Raw genomic sequence first — 17648 nt, forward strand, 5'->3', positions numbered from 1 at the left:
GGGGAGATGCATTCATTGCCTATGCATTAGAGACGTGTCCCCTTGTGAATTACATGCCTTTGGACCACTCAATTTAACATCCTGAAATGGTTGTGGGCTTAGAGGCATTGATTGAGATTCCAGGGTAATCTCTGAAAACTGCAAGCAAGTGCTAGTTTATATCATTCGTGTTATATTTCATGACAGAATTATGATTGAAAACAAGGAGGAAAAGCAAGCTGAGGAAATTTTTTTTGTTTTGAGCACAAAAAAGCAACCAGGATAATTTTTTCCAAATATTTTGGTTCATTCCATGTATGGGATAATAGCCTGGTGTTTGGCTTAGCGGTTCGGGTGCCGGCTTGGGATCCTAGGATCATGGGTTCGAATCCCGGTCGATCGCTGAATTAACACCAGGGGGGTTGACTCAGCCTGTCATCCTTCTGAGGTCGGCAAATTGAGTACCAGTTCACTGGTAATTCCCTGTGTGTCGCAAGTGGTGACTAACAGGGTTGGCGGCAGGAAGGACATCCGGCCATAAAACATTGCTTCAAAAAGGGGACCAAGGTGCCCGAAAAAGGCCAACCCCTGCTCTGTGGGGAAAAATGGCCTCTAAAGCTGGTTCATTCCATGTATGGGATAAGGAACACAGTAATGCATGCATTGTGATTATGGGGTGCAATGTAAAAGGATAAGGATTTGCTGATCTATAGGACAGCTCACTAAGTCAGGTAGGCCCTGCCATGATCATACCACATGATGCAAGAAGTAAATATGAAATGTAATGGAGCACATGATCAACCAGGCTGAACAGTTTACGTTTTGTATCCCACTGATAAGCCGGATCTGGATCTGAACCAAAATTGAATAAATTCGTCCTTGTCATATACCCAACATGTCCACCATATTTTGGCCAAATCCATGCAAAACTTTGTGAGATATCATGCTATATCCAGTTTTTAGCCCCATCTCCCAATGGTGAAGAATCACTGTTAAAACTTCTGGTATCCAGATCAGGATCTGGATCTTCACCAAAATCTAATAATTTCGTCCTCCTCACACACCCAACCTGCCCACCAAGTTTTATCCGAATCCATTCATAGTTTTTTGAGTTATCTTGCTCATAGACTCACAGACACATAGAGCTTAAGGGGTGAAAACATAATCTTCGCTCACCTTTGGTAACGGAGGTAAATAGCCACGTTAAGACTTCAAGCACCAATTGGAAAACAGAATTATATAGACATCAATAAATTTCAACCTTTAATTCTGGGAGCACTGTTCAAACATGAACCAAAAGCAATCTTTGAAAGCAAGGACATAACGCTCACGTAGGGCTGATGATCCCATCATGTGTGCACATAGAAAACAAAGCACTGCGCAAGGACATCCACAAAGCGGGCACCGCAAAGTGCAAAGTGCAGTAAAAAATAGCACCGCAAAGCGGGCGTAACCCCTCAGCCCATGCATGGTGAAAGGAAGCATTGATGATAATTTGTTATTTGAAGCGAAGTTGTATACCAAGTAGGAACTGCAAGTAATGAAATTTTCGCCCATGACCCATTAACCCATTTCGCACCCATGAACCTTCCTCTACTCAACCCCAACACACACTGCAAAAATGGATTTAATCGGACAAGTCGTTCTGCTCGAAATTGACGGAAACCAATTTCAAGATGGCTGCCGTGGCGGCCATATTGAAAATCGCAGCGTGCCCATTCTTGAAAGGTACCTTCCTCTACTCAACCCCAACACACACTGCAAAAATGGATTTAATCGGACAAGCCATTCTGCTCAAAATTGACGGAAACCAATTTCAAGATGGCTGCCATGGTGGCCGTATTGAAAATCGCAGTGCGCCCATGAACCTTCCTCTACTCAACCTCAATACACACTGCAAAAATGGATTTAATCGGATAAGTCGTTCTGCTTGAAATTGATGGAAACCAATTTCAAGATGGCTGTCGTGGCGGCCATATTGAAAATCGCAGCGCGCCCATTTTCGAAAGGCAACTTCCTCTACTCAACCCCAACACACACTGCAAACATGGATTTAATCGGACAAGCCCTTCTGCTCAAAATTGATGGAAACCAATTTCAAGATGGCTGCCGTGGCGGCCATATTGAAAATCGCAGCGTGCCCATTTTCGAAAGGAACCTTCCTCTACTCAACCCCAACACACATTGCAAAAATGGATTTAATCGGACAAGCCGTTCTGCTTGAAATTGACGGAAACCAATTTCAAGATGGCTGCCGTAGCGGCCATATTGAAAATGGCAGCACACCCACGAACCTTCCTCAACTCAACCCCAACATACACTGCAAAAATGGATTTAATCGGACAAGCCGTTCTGCTCTAAATTGACGGAAACCAATTTCAAGATGGCTGCCGTGGCGGCCATATTGAAAATCGCAGCGTGCCCATTTTCGAAAGGCACCTTCCTCTACTCAACCCCAACACACACTGCAAACATGGATTTAATCGGACAAGCCGTTCTGCTCGAAATTGACGGAAACCAATTTCAAGATGGCTGCCGTGGCGGCCATATTGAAAATTGCAGCGCGCCCATTTTCGAAAGGAACCTTCGTCTACTCAACCCCAACACACACTGCAAAAATGAATTTAATCGGACAAGCTGTTCTGCTCGAAATTGATGGAAACCAATTTCAAGATGGCTGCCGTGGCGGCCATATTGAAAATCGCAGCGCGCCCATTTTCGAAAGGCAACTTCCTCTACTCAACCCCAACACACACTGCAAACATGGATTTAATCGGACAAGCCGTTCTGCGTGTGTGTGTGTGTGTGTGTGTGTGTGTGTGTGTGTGTGTGTGTGTGTGTCAACTCTATTACGAGCCTCAGCCCATGCAAATAAAAAGTACCCAGTGATTTTGGTCTAAATAACGCAGAAACCACGAAAATGGCTAAATATTAAGATTTCAAGAATGAATTGAAATGGTCTTGAAAGCTGAAGAGCGCCAAAATTGTACCAGTGATAATTGGAGCAACAAGAATGATAAAAAGAACCTTACAAATATACGACAATCAATCCATCTCTGTGAACGTCACCACAAATGTGAATTAAAATTGGAGCCCTCGGAAGAAAACTCCGAGAACAACGCAACTTCACAACTTAGCTCTTCAATCATGATCCTTCACTAAAGCAGGTGTGGATAGGTCTCGAGTCCTGGGAGGACTCCGTTCCACCTTCTGAAACCCAAATTATGGAGAAAACAACCAACGACACACACAAATAAAAAAACACATGTTGGTTGAGGATAATTGTTGGTTGAGGATACAAGAGGGTGCTTGAGGATAATGTGAGGCCATCTGTCGGAAAGTTGAAGCTCAACCAAAGGTTTACCTTGCAACATGACAATGACCCTAAACATACCAGTAAATCCACCAAGGAATGGCTGAAAAGAAAGGAATGGAGGGTTCTGCAATGGCCAAGTCAAAGCCCGGATCTAAATCCCATCGAGATGTTGTGGGGGGATTTGAAACGATCTGTGCATGCAAGAACCCCCTCAAACATCGCACAGCTGAAAGAATTCTGCATGGAGGAGTGCGCAAAAATTTCTCCCGGTCGATGTCAGAGACTGGTAGACAGTTATAAGAAACGCCTACTTGAGGTTGTTTCTGCCAAAGGGGGCAATACCACCTATTAGAGCCAAGGGTGTACTTACTTTTTCCACATGCGAAATTTGCATTTATGTTTATTTAAATTATACAATGGACTACAAAATGTAAATGTTTCATGATATTTGTTATATTATATCACCTTTATCTATCAATATTGTTGAAATGAAGATCAAATAGCTGTATGTTGAAATATGTTGAAAAAGTCAAAACTTTCCATGGGGTGTACTTACTTTTTCACGTGACTGTATATATATGATCAAACTGTGTATGGGATAAGGAACTAAAACAGACACTGTTCGAAAGACAGGTATATATATCTCATATCCTCACTGCAGCCTCGACGCCTCTAAAGTAAAATCCAAGGACATAAATTTTCCACCTGCTTTAACTCCCTGCCTGCCCTATTGCTGATATCTGCATCCTGACTTCTTGTTCTCTCTTGCTCTCCATTACTCCTGTTGTTCCCACATTTATGCTCTGTCCCCAATGTAACCATTGCACTCTGCAGCCATTCCACAGAGTATAATTTCACCACCAAGGTATCCGCAAACAACATTTCCCAAGGTAACCCTATGCATGTGCCCTCACTCACCACAAACAGAAAAGGATTTTAATATCGCAACTCAAATATATAACGGCTAACGTAACACCAACTAAGCCATCCCACAGTCTCCAGAATGGTGCATTAGGCACGAACAAATCTCAAAACCCCTCAGAAAGTATGGAAGTCAATCTTCACATTTAAAGCTTCAGTGATTCTTCTAATGTAACAAAATTCAAATATTCAACGCATCAAAAGATAGTGAGTTTAACGAACCCTTCAGAATGGGGCAAACAGCCCTCACAGGTCGCAACCAAATGCCACAATACACGCAGTATGGATGGCATTGAAGCAGATGTATCATGGCTGGTACAAACAAAAACCACAACCGTGCTGTATCCACAATTAAACTTTATGGGATGACCAGAATGCTGGCATTCTTACAGTTCTTCCCAATATCATTAAAATTTCCTCCTTCATACAATTTCCTCCGAAGCAAGAATTCACAGTAAAAAGGTAAATGGGCAGTTATGTTTGGTGTTTCCACATGAACACTGAATTCAAGGTGCAACGGTTCCAGGATTGAGTCTCAAATCCTGTGCTTATGTATCCGTTGTTTCTTAACGTCCATGTAATTTCATGTAACAATGCATCGACGTCTCCTAAAATCCTAGTACCGCATGTAATATTATTTCAAGCTGCTCCGTAAGCCTTAAAGACATTGTGCACAAAAAACTGCACAGCATCAATTCTGCATCATGCAGTCTGCAAGGGCAGGGGAAGATGACAGCACTAATGACACAGCGAAAAGTTACAGGCTCCCTTTGTTCACAGGTAATCTTGCTAGGTGACTGTAAATCAGAAATACATTATTCGAGAGATAGACATTTTGCAAAAATAAAGGCCCAGGCCTGTTTGATGTGCTTGCAGGATTTTGTTGATATTTTAGTGAATTTTCATGGTTTTGTTAGGTTGGATGTTAGTGCCTTGATGTCATTTCTTGCTATACTTCCTCCTTTGTATTACTATGGGTTTATGGTATAAGGTTGCTATGCTTCGACCACAACAATAAATTTCTTTCAAAACATCATAGTATAGAAGCCTGGAGTTGGTGTTGTTCAGGCCTGGTGTTGGCTTAGCGGTTAGGGTGCCGGCTTGGGATCCAAGGGTTCGAATCCCGGTCCATCGCTAAATTAACACCAGGGGGGTTGACTCAGCCTGTCATCCTTCCGAGGTCGGCAAATTGAGTACCAGCTTGCTGGGATGAATGATCCCGGTGGTGTGTACCCCGATTTAGAACAGGTACACCATATCCCTGCGCATCGTGAGAGGCGACTAAGGGTTGGCGCCAGGAAGGGCATCCGGCCATAAAAACATTGCCTCAAACAGGGAACCATGATTGTCATGGGGCCCGCAAGGCTAACCCCTGCTCCAGCGGGGAAAATGGCCTTAAAACGATCATTCATTCATTCATTCATTCACATCATAGTATAGAAGTCTCATTTCAGAGGAAACTGGAGAGTTCATAGAACACGAGTATACCCTGCACAGTGTTACACAAGGCATGAATTCATTCATGCCAGACCAATTCTATCCCTTTATTAACATCTCCTCATGCGTGACCCCAAAGGGCACAAGCCATCACATATTATAGCAAATATGCAATACATCTGTGCAATGTTTGGTGGGATTAAAGTCGAAAAACTGTGAAGATGCATCTTGGGATAGATAGCATTGTTTCACAGGGTTGCACGCAAATGGGAACTTACCTTTGAGACTTACCCTTACCTTGGGTTAGATTCTTCACCAGACTATAGAAACTGTCAGAATGGAGCTTCACGGACATGGCATTTCATGACAAAGTGTGCTGTTCCTCAGATGAGGTAGAAGGGAATAAAAAAATTTGCAGATCAAGGTTTTCCATTGTGATCTATCGTAATCCACAGGTGTAGCATGGTGAAAAGGTCATTTGTGTGGCTCAATCTTGCTCGAATTCAGTCCTAGCTCTTCTCACTCACAACCCTGGCTTTACACAGATGTAATGACTCTCGTTGTCCTGAAATTCCCTCATCCTCTGCCTGTCCGTCCATTGGCGTGGATATATTTATTGAGTCCGATAGGATGACACAGATGGAGTTATTATCTCTGGGCTGTCTGTTCTGGGTTCACTTCTCAACCTGAGTATAAATTGTCAGATTGGAGCTTCACAGTCAAGGTGCTGTTCCTCTGATGCAGGTGAAGCTGGGTATCCCATATGCTAGGATTAACCGGTGGGTTTTTAAGATCTCACGCATCTTTTTCAGAGTAAGCAATCATCACCAGTCCCTGCAAAAAATGTTCTGTAGAAATCCATCAGAAAATATATATAGAAGTTCTATACAACCTGTCTATTGAAATTCTGTAGTAACTTAAGGCCCAAGGTGTACAGAACTGTTCCAATAGAAATTTTCGATAGAAATATAATCTATAGTAAAAGTCGATAGTTTCTACAGAATTTCTATAGAATTTGGTCCGAAAGTACTATAGAATTTCTATATGAAGGTTGTATAGAATGTCTATTGAATTTTATATAGAATTTCTATGGAACAGTTATATAAAATTTGGTCCTAAATTACGATAGAATTTCTATATGAAGGTCGTATAGAACATCTATATAAATTTTATATAGATAGAATGTCTATTGAATTTTATATGGAATTTCTATGGAACAGTTATATAAAATTTGGTCCTAAAGTACGATAGAAATTTTATATAGACAGGTTCTATAGAACATCTATAGAAATTTTACATAGACAGGCTCTATAGAACATCTATAGAAATTTTATATATAATTTCTATGGAACAATTATATAAAATGTAGTCCTAAAGTACTATAGAAATTTTATATAGACAGGTTCCATAGAACATCTATAGAAATTTTATATAGACAGGTTCCATAGAACATCTATAGAAATTTTATATAGACAGGTTCTATAGAACATCTATAGAAATTTTATATAGACAGGTTCTATAGAACATCTATAGAAATTTTACATAGACAGGTTCTATAGAACATCTATAGAAATTTTATATAGACAGGTTCCATAGAATGACTATAGAAATTTTATATAGACAGGTTCCATAGAACATCTATAGAAATTTTATATAGACAGGTTCCATAGAACATCTATAGAAATTTTACATAGACAGGTTCTATAGAACATCTATAGAAATTTTATATATAATTTCTATGGAACAGTTATATAAAATGTAGTCCTAAAGTACTATAGAAATTTTATATAGACAGGTTCCATAGAACATCTATAGAAATTTTATATAGACAGGTTCCATAGAACATCTATAGAAATTTTATATAGACAGGTTCCATAGAATGACTATAGAAATTTTATGTAGACAGGTTGTATAAAACATCTATAGAAATTTTATATAGACAGGTTCCATAGAACATCTATAGAAATTTTATATAGACAGGTTCCATAGAATGACTATAGAAATTTTATGTAGACAGGTTGTATAGAACATCTATAGAAATTTTATATAGACAGGTTCCATAGAACATCTATAGAAATTTTATATAGACAGGTTCCATAGAACATCTATAGAAATTTTATATAGACAGGTTCTATAGAACATCTATAGAAATTTTATATAGAATTTCTATGGAACAGTTATATAAAATTTAGTCCTAAAGTACTATAGAAATTTTATATAGACAGGTTCCATAGAACATCTATAGAAATTTTATATATACAGGTTCCATAAAACATCTATAGAAATTTTATATAGACAGGTTCTATAGAACATCTATAGAAATTTTATATAGACAGGTTCCATAGAACATCTATAGAAATTTTATATAGACAGGTTCCATAGAACATCGATAGAAATTTTATAAAGACAGGTTCTATAGAACATCTATAGAAATTTTATATAGACAGGTTCTATAGAACCTCTATAGAAATTTTATATAGACAGGTTCTATAGAACATCTATAGAAATTTTATATAGACAGGTTCTACAGAATATCTTTAGAAATTTTATATAGACAGGTTCTATAGAACATCTATATAAATTTTATATAGAATTTCTATGGAACAGTTATATAAAATTTAGTCCTAAAGTACTATAGAAATTTTATATAGACAGGTTCCATAGAACATCTATAGAAATTTTATAAAGACAGGCTCTATAGAACATCTATAGAAATTTTATATAGACAGGTTCTATAGAACATCTATAGAAATTTTATATAGACAGGTTCCATAGAACATCTATAGAAATTTTATAAAGACAGGTTCTATAGAACATCTATAGAAATTTTATAAAGACAGGTTCTATAGAACATCTATAGAAATTTTATATAGACAGGTTCTATAGAACATCTATAGAAATTTTATATAGACAGGTTCCATAGAACATCTATAGAAATTTTATATAGACAGGTTCCATAGAACATCTATAGAAATTTTATATAGACAGGTTTCATAGAACATCTATATAAATTTTATAAAGACAGGTTCTATAGAACATCCATAGAAATTTTATATAGACAGGTTCTATAGAACATCTATAGAAATTTTATATAGACAGGTTCTATAGAACCTCTATAGAAATTTTATATAGACAGGTTCTATAGAACATCTATAGAAATTTTATATAGACAGGTTCTACAGAATATCTATAGAAATTTTATATAGACAGGTTCTATAGAACATCGATAGAAATTTTATATAGAATTTCTATGGAACAGTTATATAAAATTTAGTCCTAAAGTACTATAGAAATTTTATATAGACAGGTTCTATAGAACATCTATAGAAATTTTATATAGACAGGTTCTAGAGAACATCTATAGAAATTTTATATAGACAGGTTCCATAGAACATCTATAGAAATTTTATATAGACAGGTTCTATAGAACGTCTATAGAAATTTTATATAGACAGGTTCTATAGAACATCTATAGAAATTTTATATATAATTTCTATGGAACAGTTATATAAAATTTAGTCCTAAAGTACGATAGAAATTTTATATAGACAGGTTCCAGAGAACATCTATAGAAATTTTATATAGACAGGTTCTATAGAACCTCCATAGAAATTTTATATAGAATTTCTATGGAACAGTAATCTTAAATTTAGTCCTAAAGTACTATAGAAATTTTATATAGACAGGTTCTATAGAACATCTATAGAAATTTTATATCGACAGGTTCTATAGAATATCTATAGAAATTTTATATAGAATTTCTATGGAACAGTAATATAAAATTTAGTCCTAAAGTACTATAGAAATTTTATATAGACAGGTTCTATAGAACATCTATAGAAATTTTATATAGACAGGTTCAATAGAACATCTATAGAAATTTTATATACAGGTTCCATAGAACATCTATAGAAATTTTATATAGACACGTTCTATAGAACATCTATAGAAATTTTATATAGACAGGTTCTATAGAACCTCCATAGAAATTTTATATAGACAGGTTCTATAGAACATCTATAGAAATTTTATATATAATTTCTATGGAACAGTAATATAAAATTTAGTCCTGAAGTACTATAGAAATTTTATAGAGACAGGTTCCACAGAACATCTATAGAAATTTTATATAGACAGGTTCCATAGAACATCTATAGAATTTTTATATAGACAGGTTCCATAGAATGACTATAGAAATTTTATATAGACAGGTTCCATAGAACATCTATAGAAATTTTATATAGACAGGTTCTATAGAACATCTCTAGAAATTTTATATAGACAGGTTCTATAGAACATCTATAGAAATTTTATATATAATTTCTATGGAACAGTTATATAAAATTTAGTCCTAAAGTACTATAGAAATTTTATATAGACAGGTTCTATAGAACATCTAAAGAAATTTTATATAGACAGGTTCTATAGAACATCTATAGAAATTTTATATATAATTTCTATGGAACAGTTGTATAAAATTTGGTCCTGAAGTACTATAGAAATTTTATATAGACAGGTTCCATAGAACATCTATAGAAATTTTATACAGACAGGTTCCATAGAACATCTATAGAAATTTTATGAAGACAGGTTCTATAGAACATCTATATAAATTTTATATAGACAGGTTCCATAGAACATCTATAGAAATTTTATATAGACAGGTTCTATAGAACATCTATAGAAATTTTATATAGACAGGTTCTATAGAACATCTATAGAAATTTTATATAGACAGGTTCTATGGAACATCGATAGAAATTTTATATAGACAGGTTCTACAGAACATCTATAGAAATTTTGTATAGACAGGTTCTACAGAATATCTATAGAAATTTTATATAGACAGGTTCTACAGAACCTCTATAGAAATTTTATATAGACAGGTTCTACAGAACATCTATAGAAATTTTATGTAGACAGGTTCTATAGAACATCTATAGAAATTTTATATAGAATTTCTATGGAACAGTTATATAAAATTTAGTCCTAAAGTACTATAGAAATTTTATATAGACAGGTTCTATAGAACATCTATAGAAATTTTATATAGACAGGCTCTATAGAACATCTATAGAAATTTTATATAGACAGGTTCTACAGAACATCTATAGAAATTTTATGTAGACAGGTTCTATAGAACATCTCTAGAAATTTTATATAGAATTTCTATGGAACAGTTATATAAAATTTAGTCCTAAAGTACTATAGAAATTTTATATAGACAGGTTCCATAGAACATCTATAGAAATTTTATATAGAATTTCTATGGAACAGTTATATAAAATTTGGTCCTAAAGTACGATAGAAATTTTATAGACAGGTTCTGTAGAACGTATATATAAATTTTATCTACAATTTCTATGGAACAGTTCCATCGAATTTGGTCCTAAAATACTATTAAAATTTTATATAGACAGTTTCTATAGAACATCTATAGAAATTTTATCTAGAATTTTTATGGAACAGTTCCATAGAATTTGGTCCTAAAGTACTATAGAAATTTTATATAGACAGGTTCTATAGAACATCTATAGAAATTTTTTATTTAATTTCTATGGAACAGATCCATAGACTTTGGTCCTAAAGTACTACATAAAGTTTATATAGAATTTCTATGGAACAGTTATATAAAATTTGGTCCTAAAGTACGATAGAATTTCTACATAAAGGTTCTATAGAATGTCTATATAATTTTATATATAATTTCTATGGAACAGATCCATAGACCTTCGTCGCAAAGTACTATAGAAATTTTATATACACGGTGTCTGAATATTATATACATTCTAGAGCATCTGAATAATTCTCGAGAACAACCATTCTCTGAAAAGATATATAGACATTTCAATGGAGACCTATAGACATTTCAAGACTGTATGCATTTAGATAGCCGGTCCAACTCCATTCAAGAACGACATGGGAGTGAGGGAACAGCTCCGTCCTCACTCCAGTGATTTATTGAAGTCATATCGTCATGAAGTGACTGAATAAGGAGTGAAACTAGAAAATATATAGAATACAGCACAATATACTAACAAAGCTCTACACGTTTGTTGTAATGACTGCCCAGTACCCAGAGACAAATTCCAAATGTGTGGCAGCAATGCAGAGAGTCGTGCGCATGGACATGAAGATGCATTGAATCTGATTCAATTTAACCTACAGACATAGCATATTAATTATGGAAATATTAAATAATGTATGCTTCTGGTATAATATTTCAAAAAGTGCAAACACAGCTCCTCTCTCTGCTCATTTATCTATTATTTCCCTACCATCCCACAAATTGTATCCTTTTTCATCAGAATGATAGGAGAACACATTATTTACTTCCTTGTTCACTACTTGCTGTTAGTACTATAGATCATGTGCCACAGATGCAAACAAACAAAGAAGGAAATGGAAGTATATTGGGTGAAATAGTCACACTGACGAATTAATTCGTGTTAACTGCTAATTCCAAGCAATTTCAGGTAAACGAAGCTCCAAAACAGAATAAAATCAGAAAGCCAAAAAAACAAGGTCCATCAAATCGAGAGTATGATTTGTGACCTGACACACTGATCTGTTAAAGTTTGGTTTATGCCTCCTGTGTCCATAATTTTTGATGCCATCAGTAATGTCTGACATCTCTGTCCATCACAATGAATAATGTCAACCACAGATGCATCATTCTAGTTTAACAGAACTCGGGTGTCAAATCCATGTTTAGCACTACCATTACTTTCAGGGGGTTATCCGTGTGTGTGTGTGTGTGTGTGTGTGTGTGTGTGTGTGTGTGTGTGTGTGTGTATAGTGTGTGTGTGTGTGTGTGTGTGTGTGTGTGTGTGTGTGTGTGTGTGTGTGTGTGTGTGTGTGTGTGTGTGTGTGTGTGTGTGTGTGTGTGTGTGTGTGTGTGTGTGTGTAGTGAACAAACCTGGAAAAGACGTAGTACATTGGCCACCATGATGGAGACTGAACTGGCAGCTGCACCCACCACACCGACGATACGCTCAGGTTGTCCAAACAATGGTGGTTTCCCGCTAGGGCAGCGGACGTCCGAGGTGTCACGCCCAATTAGCGCCTGCACAAAGGTGAGAGACTGTTCGAGTGCATAAGTGTCTCGTGAACAAGTGTCGAGCACCCGTGCCCCCAAGGTGATATTGGGCAAGAGGTCTGGGTCATCATTGATGAGATCCAGTGCGTACAGCATTGCCTCCAAACGGTGGATACCCTTCTCTTTCTTCAGTTCACCGCATGCCTTTCCAGCAGGGCCCTGCCAGCAGAATATATTTGTCAGTCAAGCATCAGGATCATAGTCTCCCTGATTTAAATAGACATTTAACGGAATTAGGAAAACAGGGTTGCATGGCACATTTACATAAAACTGGCCCATCTATACACAAAGAATTAAGTTAAGCACCCCCCCCGTTTTTTTACAACCTCGCACATTACAAGTTTGTTGTCGTCAAAACAGTGTAATATACCCATGATATTGCTATATTTTCTGGAGAAGTGATATTATGGTCACATAAAAACATAACAATCATGCCGTTTTCAATATTTTATTCTGAATAATTTAAGGTGAATTTTTTTGGGAATTTTAGGCATATTTTCACCTCAATTTAAGTATGGAGCTATAGGTCCATCACGGACAGTGTGGATGACGTTTATGTTTTCTAACGTACAGTCATTGTTCTGAGAAGACCTCTAGCGATCTTTGCGTCAATAACGTGTGTAGGACCCACGTGATCGGATCACTGACTCAACCAATCACTTTTTTTCACTTTGATCACTCAATTTCATCAATGGATAATTGCTAATGTCATACCAATCATTATTTGATCTCACATACCTTAGAATATATGCCAATGTATACATATACACAAAGAATATATATTAGGGGGTGCTTACCTTAATTCGTTGTGTAGGGGTGCTTAACTTAATTCTTTGTGTATATATTAAAAACGAACAGGTGGGAAAAAATTAATTCACCATTATACAGTAACATACGGTTCGAGTCAAAGTTGCATTTTGAAATCAAATCACCACCCAAAATAAAAAGTCAACAAATACGGAAACCACAAGTACACCGAATTTATTTACCTGAAGTTTTTTAAGGCAGATTTTCAGAACAAGTTTGAAGACAGAGACAGACCACTGAATTGAAAATATATAGAACGCTCATACTCCGAGAAAAGTGTAGCCGCCGTGTCGCCATCTTGGCTAGCACGACTCGACCGACTCGCTTCGCGGATCTCGTTTGTTTTGAACTGTTTACATATACACACACACACATATATATATATATATATATATATATATATATATATATATATATATATATATTGCTACGGTTTTGAGATTTGTACAGTGAGCCTAATAAAGGTTAAAGGTTGTCCCCCATAGATAGTCACACAAGCAACATGTAGCCTCATTTGTAGTATAGTTATTTCTTAGTATGTGTGAGAATAGGCCTTTTCCAGTGTTAATTCTGTGTGTGTAAAGCCAGGAAAATAGGCCCAACTGCCCCCGATCATCCTACGTCCGTAACCTCAATACAGTTTGTTAATGTGGGTTCATTTTGGGCGAGTTAACACGAGGGCGGCGGAGGAGGGTCGGGGCGGAGTCGAGGCGGAGCGGCAGAGGCGATGACGGTAAGCATGAGCCGCCAATCAGGGCTCAGAGGTGGTGGCGTCAGAGGGCGTGGTGAGAAGAGTCCGGTGAGTTCCAGAAGTTTCGCGGAGCGTGCCGATATAACCCGCTGCGCAAAGCCCTAGACAGGACTGCAGCAGAGAGGTAAAGGACTTGCGTCACAGGACTTGCAGAGGAGAAGGACTTGCGTCACAGGACTTGCAGAGGAGAAGGACTTGCGCCACAGGACTTGCAGAGAGGGGACTTGATGAGAGAACTCGCATTGTACCGCTTGATGAACTTGACCATCGCATGAGAACACGTGCGCTAACCAACACCAAGGCATTGAAGAAGAGGAGTTGGTCGTTGAATATACGCGGGCGCAGCCAGGCGTATTTTTAACCAACTTGTGCATTTCAGCCAAGCGAGTGAACGAGGCTGAGTAACCGCCCTTTGCTGTAAAAGCCGTCCCGCCCTTTGCCGTAAAAGTCCTCTCTACCGTTCGCCCCGATATTATCTCCGTGGTTCAAGAGACACGCTACGAGTCCCTGCCTTCGCCTACCTCTATCTTCGCGGACGTGCCGGGGACCGTGGAGAGCTGGACGAGGACCATCCTTGGACGCGCTGGGGAACACCTGCCCATCTGCAATACCCCGTGTGAGTGTGAGACGGGCCCGTTGTCCCTGGGATAATTAAGACCATCTAAGCTTGCTCTGTGTCTCTTCGTCCTTGAGCTGTATATAAGTGTAATAATAATTAAACCAATCTGTCCTTTCTTCTTGATTCGATCATCTTTGTGGTTTCACCATTGACTAAGTGTGGCACGAATAAGATCGCTCCAATCGGGTGCCACTATCTAAGACTGCGCGGATCAAGTGTACGCAAACCGCTCGGCGTACTCCAACCTCACGTGGTTCGTGCGAGGCTTGCTACCTCGTTTCCGTGGCGGCGCGAGTACTTAGGTACGAGCGAGAATTTGGTCCCGAAACCCTATTTTGCGCTCGCCCGGAAAGGACGTAATAAGTCTCGGTTCCGCCAGGCCAGTAAAGACAAGGGGATTAATCCCCCCTTGATAAGGGGAAGAAGGCCGGCGAGAGAACCGCAACAATATACACACACACACACACACACACACACACACACACACACACACACACACAATACATATATACACACACATATACACACATTCACACAAACATACACACACACACACACATACACATACACATACACACACACATATACACACACACACAAACATACACACATACACACACACACACACATTATATACACACACACATATACGCACACCGGTTACTTGGATGATTATATACCTGCTACTGGAGTGAATATAGGGACAAAATCATGTGACATACAAAAACAAACATTACATGTACACACGTTGTACACACAGACATGTACATTCTCCCGAGTGCTCACTCTGCCAACCATTTGGGCCTACTTAATAAAGTTGATTGCATTTCATCACTTTAGTTTGCATTATTTTGATACGTAATAAAAGGACAGCTAAATTCATGTTTTCAATTTTGACCAAAAAGAAATCATTGTGAAATAATTCGGACAGACTCTTCGCAAGTTTTATGAAAATGTCCCGAGTTCTTCACGCTCCCAAATTAACAATATTTGTTCTCGAAATTTTTTTTTTGTGAAAAGAAAAGTGTTGTAGTAACTGTGATAGGTTTCCTAGTGAAAAACGATCGCACAAAAGGTGAAAAAACGCAAACGCTTTTCGCTCTGAATTACGTGCATGACGGAAATCACCATCGCCCAGCATCGAGTGCCAACCAAGATGGCGCCCGGTAGCTACATCTCCACCTGTGTGGTGTGAATGGCAATGGTCATTCTACATATTTTCAGTTCAGTGAGACAGACCCTGCAGTGGCCCACCTTTGGCAAATGATTATTAACCCAGAAGAGCAGTGGAAACAGTTGAAATCTGTCTTGCAGGAAATATCTGCAGAAGTGGTTGGCTTTTCAATCAGAAGAAACCAAGACTGGTTTGATGAAAATGATATAAAAATTCAGGGGCTTTTTCAAAAACAAACAATCCTGTCATAATGGAGTACTTGGCATGCCCTGATTATCAGGTTGCAAAAGCTACGTATTGGGAAGCTTGCAGCACTCTACAAACCAACCTCCGAGTCACTTAAAACAAGTGGTGGATAGCGCTCGCTGAGAGGACACAAATGTATGAAGATATGTGAGATATAAGACCCTTATATGAAGCCTTGAGATCTGTTTGGACCTTCCTACTAGGTGCTGGTATGACTGAAATATTTGGATGGTATGATACTGCTCACAGATAAAGAGTCCATCTTGCACTGATGGTCAAAACACTCTGAGAGCCTATTTGGTGACCAACGGATGGTGCAGGAGATGTCCATCTCCCAAGGGAAGTGAAATTTGAGCTGGATGAACCATCAAACCATGAAGACATCAAGACTGCTACAACACAATTCAATTACAAAAAAGCCCCCAGAAAAGATAGATCTCAGCAGAGGTCTATATGCAAGGGGGTGATACACTTCTTGATAGTCTATAGCATGATGGATCTTGACAGGTCTGTCTATAGCATGCTGGAAGAAAGGGTCAGTGACTCTGGACTTTCATGATACAGTCTCCCTCGACAAGAATAAAGGAGAGAAGTCTGACTGTTCAAATTACAGAGGCATCACCTTACCCTCCGTTGCTGCCAACATCTCCGCCACAGATGTTCGAAACAGACTTGTTCCGACAATAATTTGAGAAAGCCTCCCTGAAAGTCAATGTGGATTCAGACCCAATAGGCATAGGGGGACTACAGATACAATCTTTGGTCTGTAACAGACCCAGGAGAAGTGCCGGATGTGGGGATGGTTTCACATGATAATTTCTTGTGACCATCCCTACATGGTTTACATGCTTTTTGGCATACCATCCCGACATCCTTTTACATTTTTACCCTCGCCAGAGGAGAGGGTATTGCATTTGAGTCTGTCTGTTTGTTTTTTTTGTTTGTCTGTCTGTCTGTCTGTTTGTTCGCACAGAATACATATGATTTTCTCTGCAACCGTTGGTCCAATTGACAGGAAATTTTCACCATAGGTGCAACTCCACCTGTATAATTTTTTCATGATAATTATGACGTTATAGGTCACGTGGTTCGGCCGCCATCTTGGAAAAACCGAAAAATATTGCACCTCCATATCTCTGAAAGCGCTGAATAGAAAAAATTGAGACATGGCTCATTGTAAAGAACTCTCCATGGGGGAATAAAATATGTTAATGATGATGTCATAGGTGCCTCCATTATGACGTCATAATTCGACAAGTACAAAACTTCATCCGATCAAGAGGAAATTTCTTGAGCGTC

The 17648-nt window shown here is 38.0% G+C and overlaps 1 protein-coding gene across 1 annotated transcript in view; it reads right to left on the reverse strand.

Annotated features, from left to right (window-relative positions):
• Window positions 1-17648, reverse strand: part of LOC137437562 (metabotropic glutamate receptor 6) — a 676955-nt gene that overhangs the window by 618009 nt on the left and 41298 nt on the right. The window contains exon 2 of the mRNA XM_068131991.2: window positions 12573-12911. Coding sequence (XP_067988092.2) covers window positions 12573-12911 — 339 coding nt within the window. The remainder of the gene's footprint in view (window positions 1-12572; window positions 12912-17648) is intronic.

Source organism: Myxine glutinosa, chromosome 12 (assembly GCF_964187855.1).
Source record: "Myxine glutinosa chromosome 12, kmMyxGlut1.1, whole genome shotgun sequence".
Taxonomy (NCBI): Eukaryota; Metazoa; Chordata; class Myxini; order Myxiniformes; family Myxinidae; genus Myxine; species Myxine glutinosa.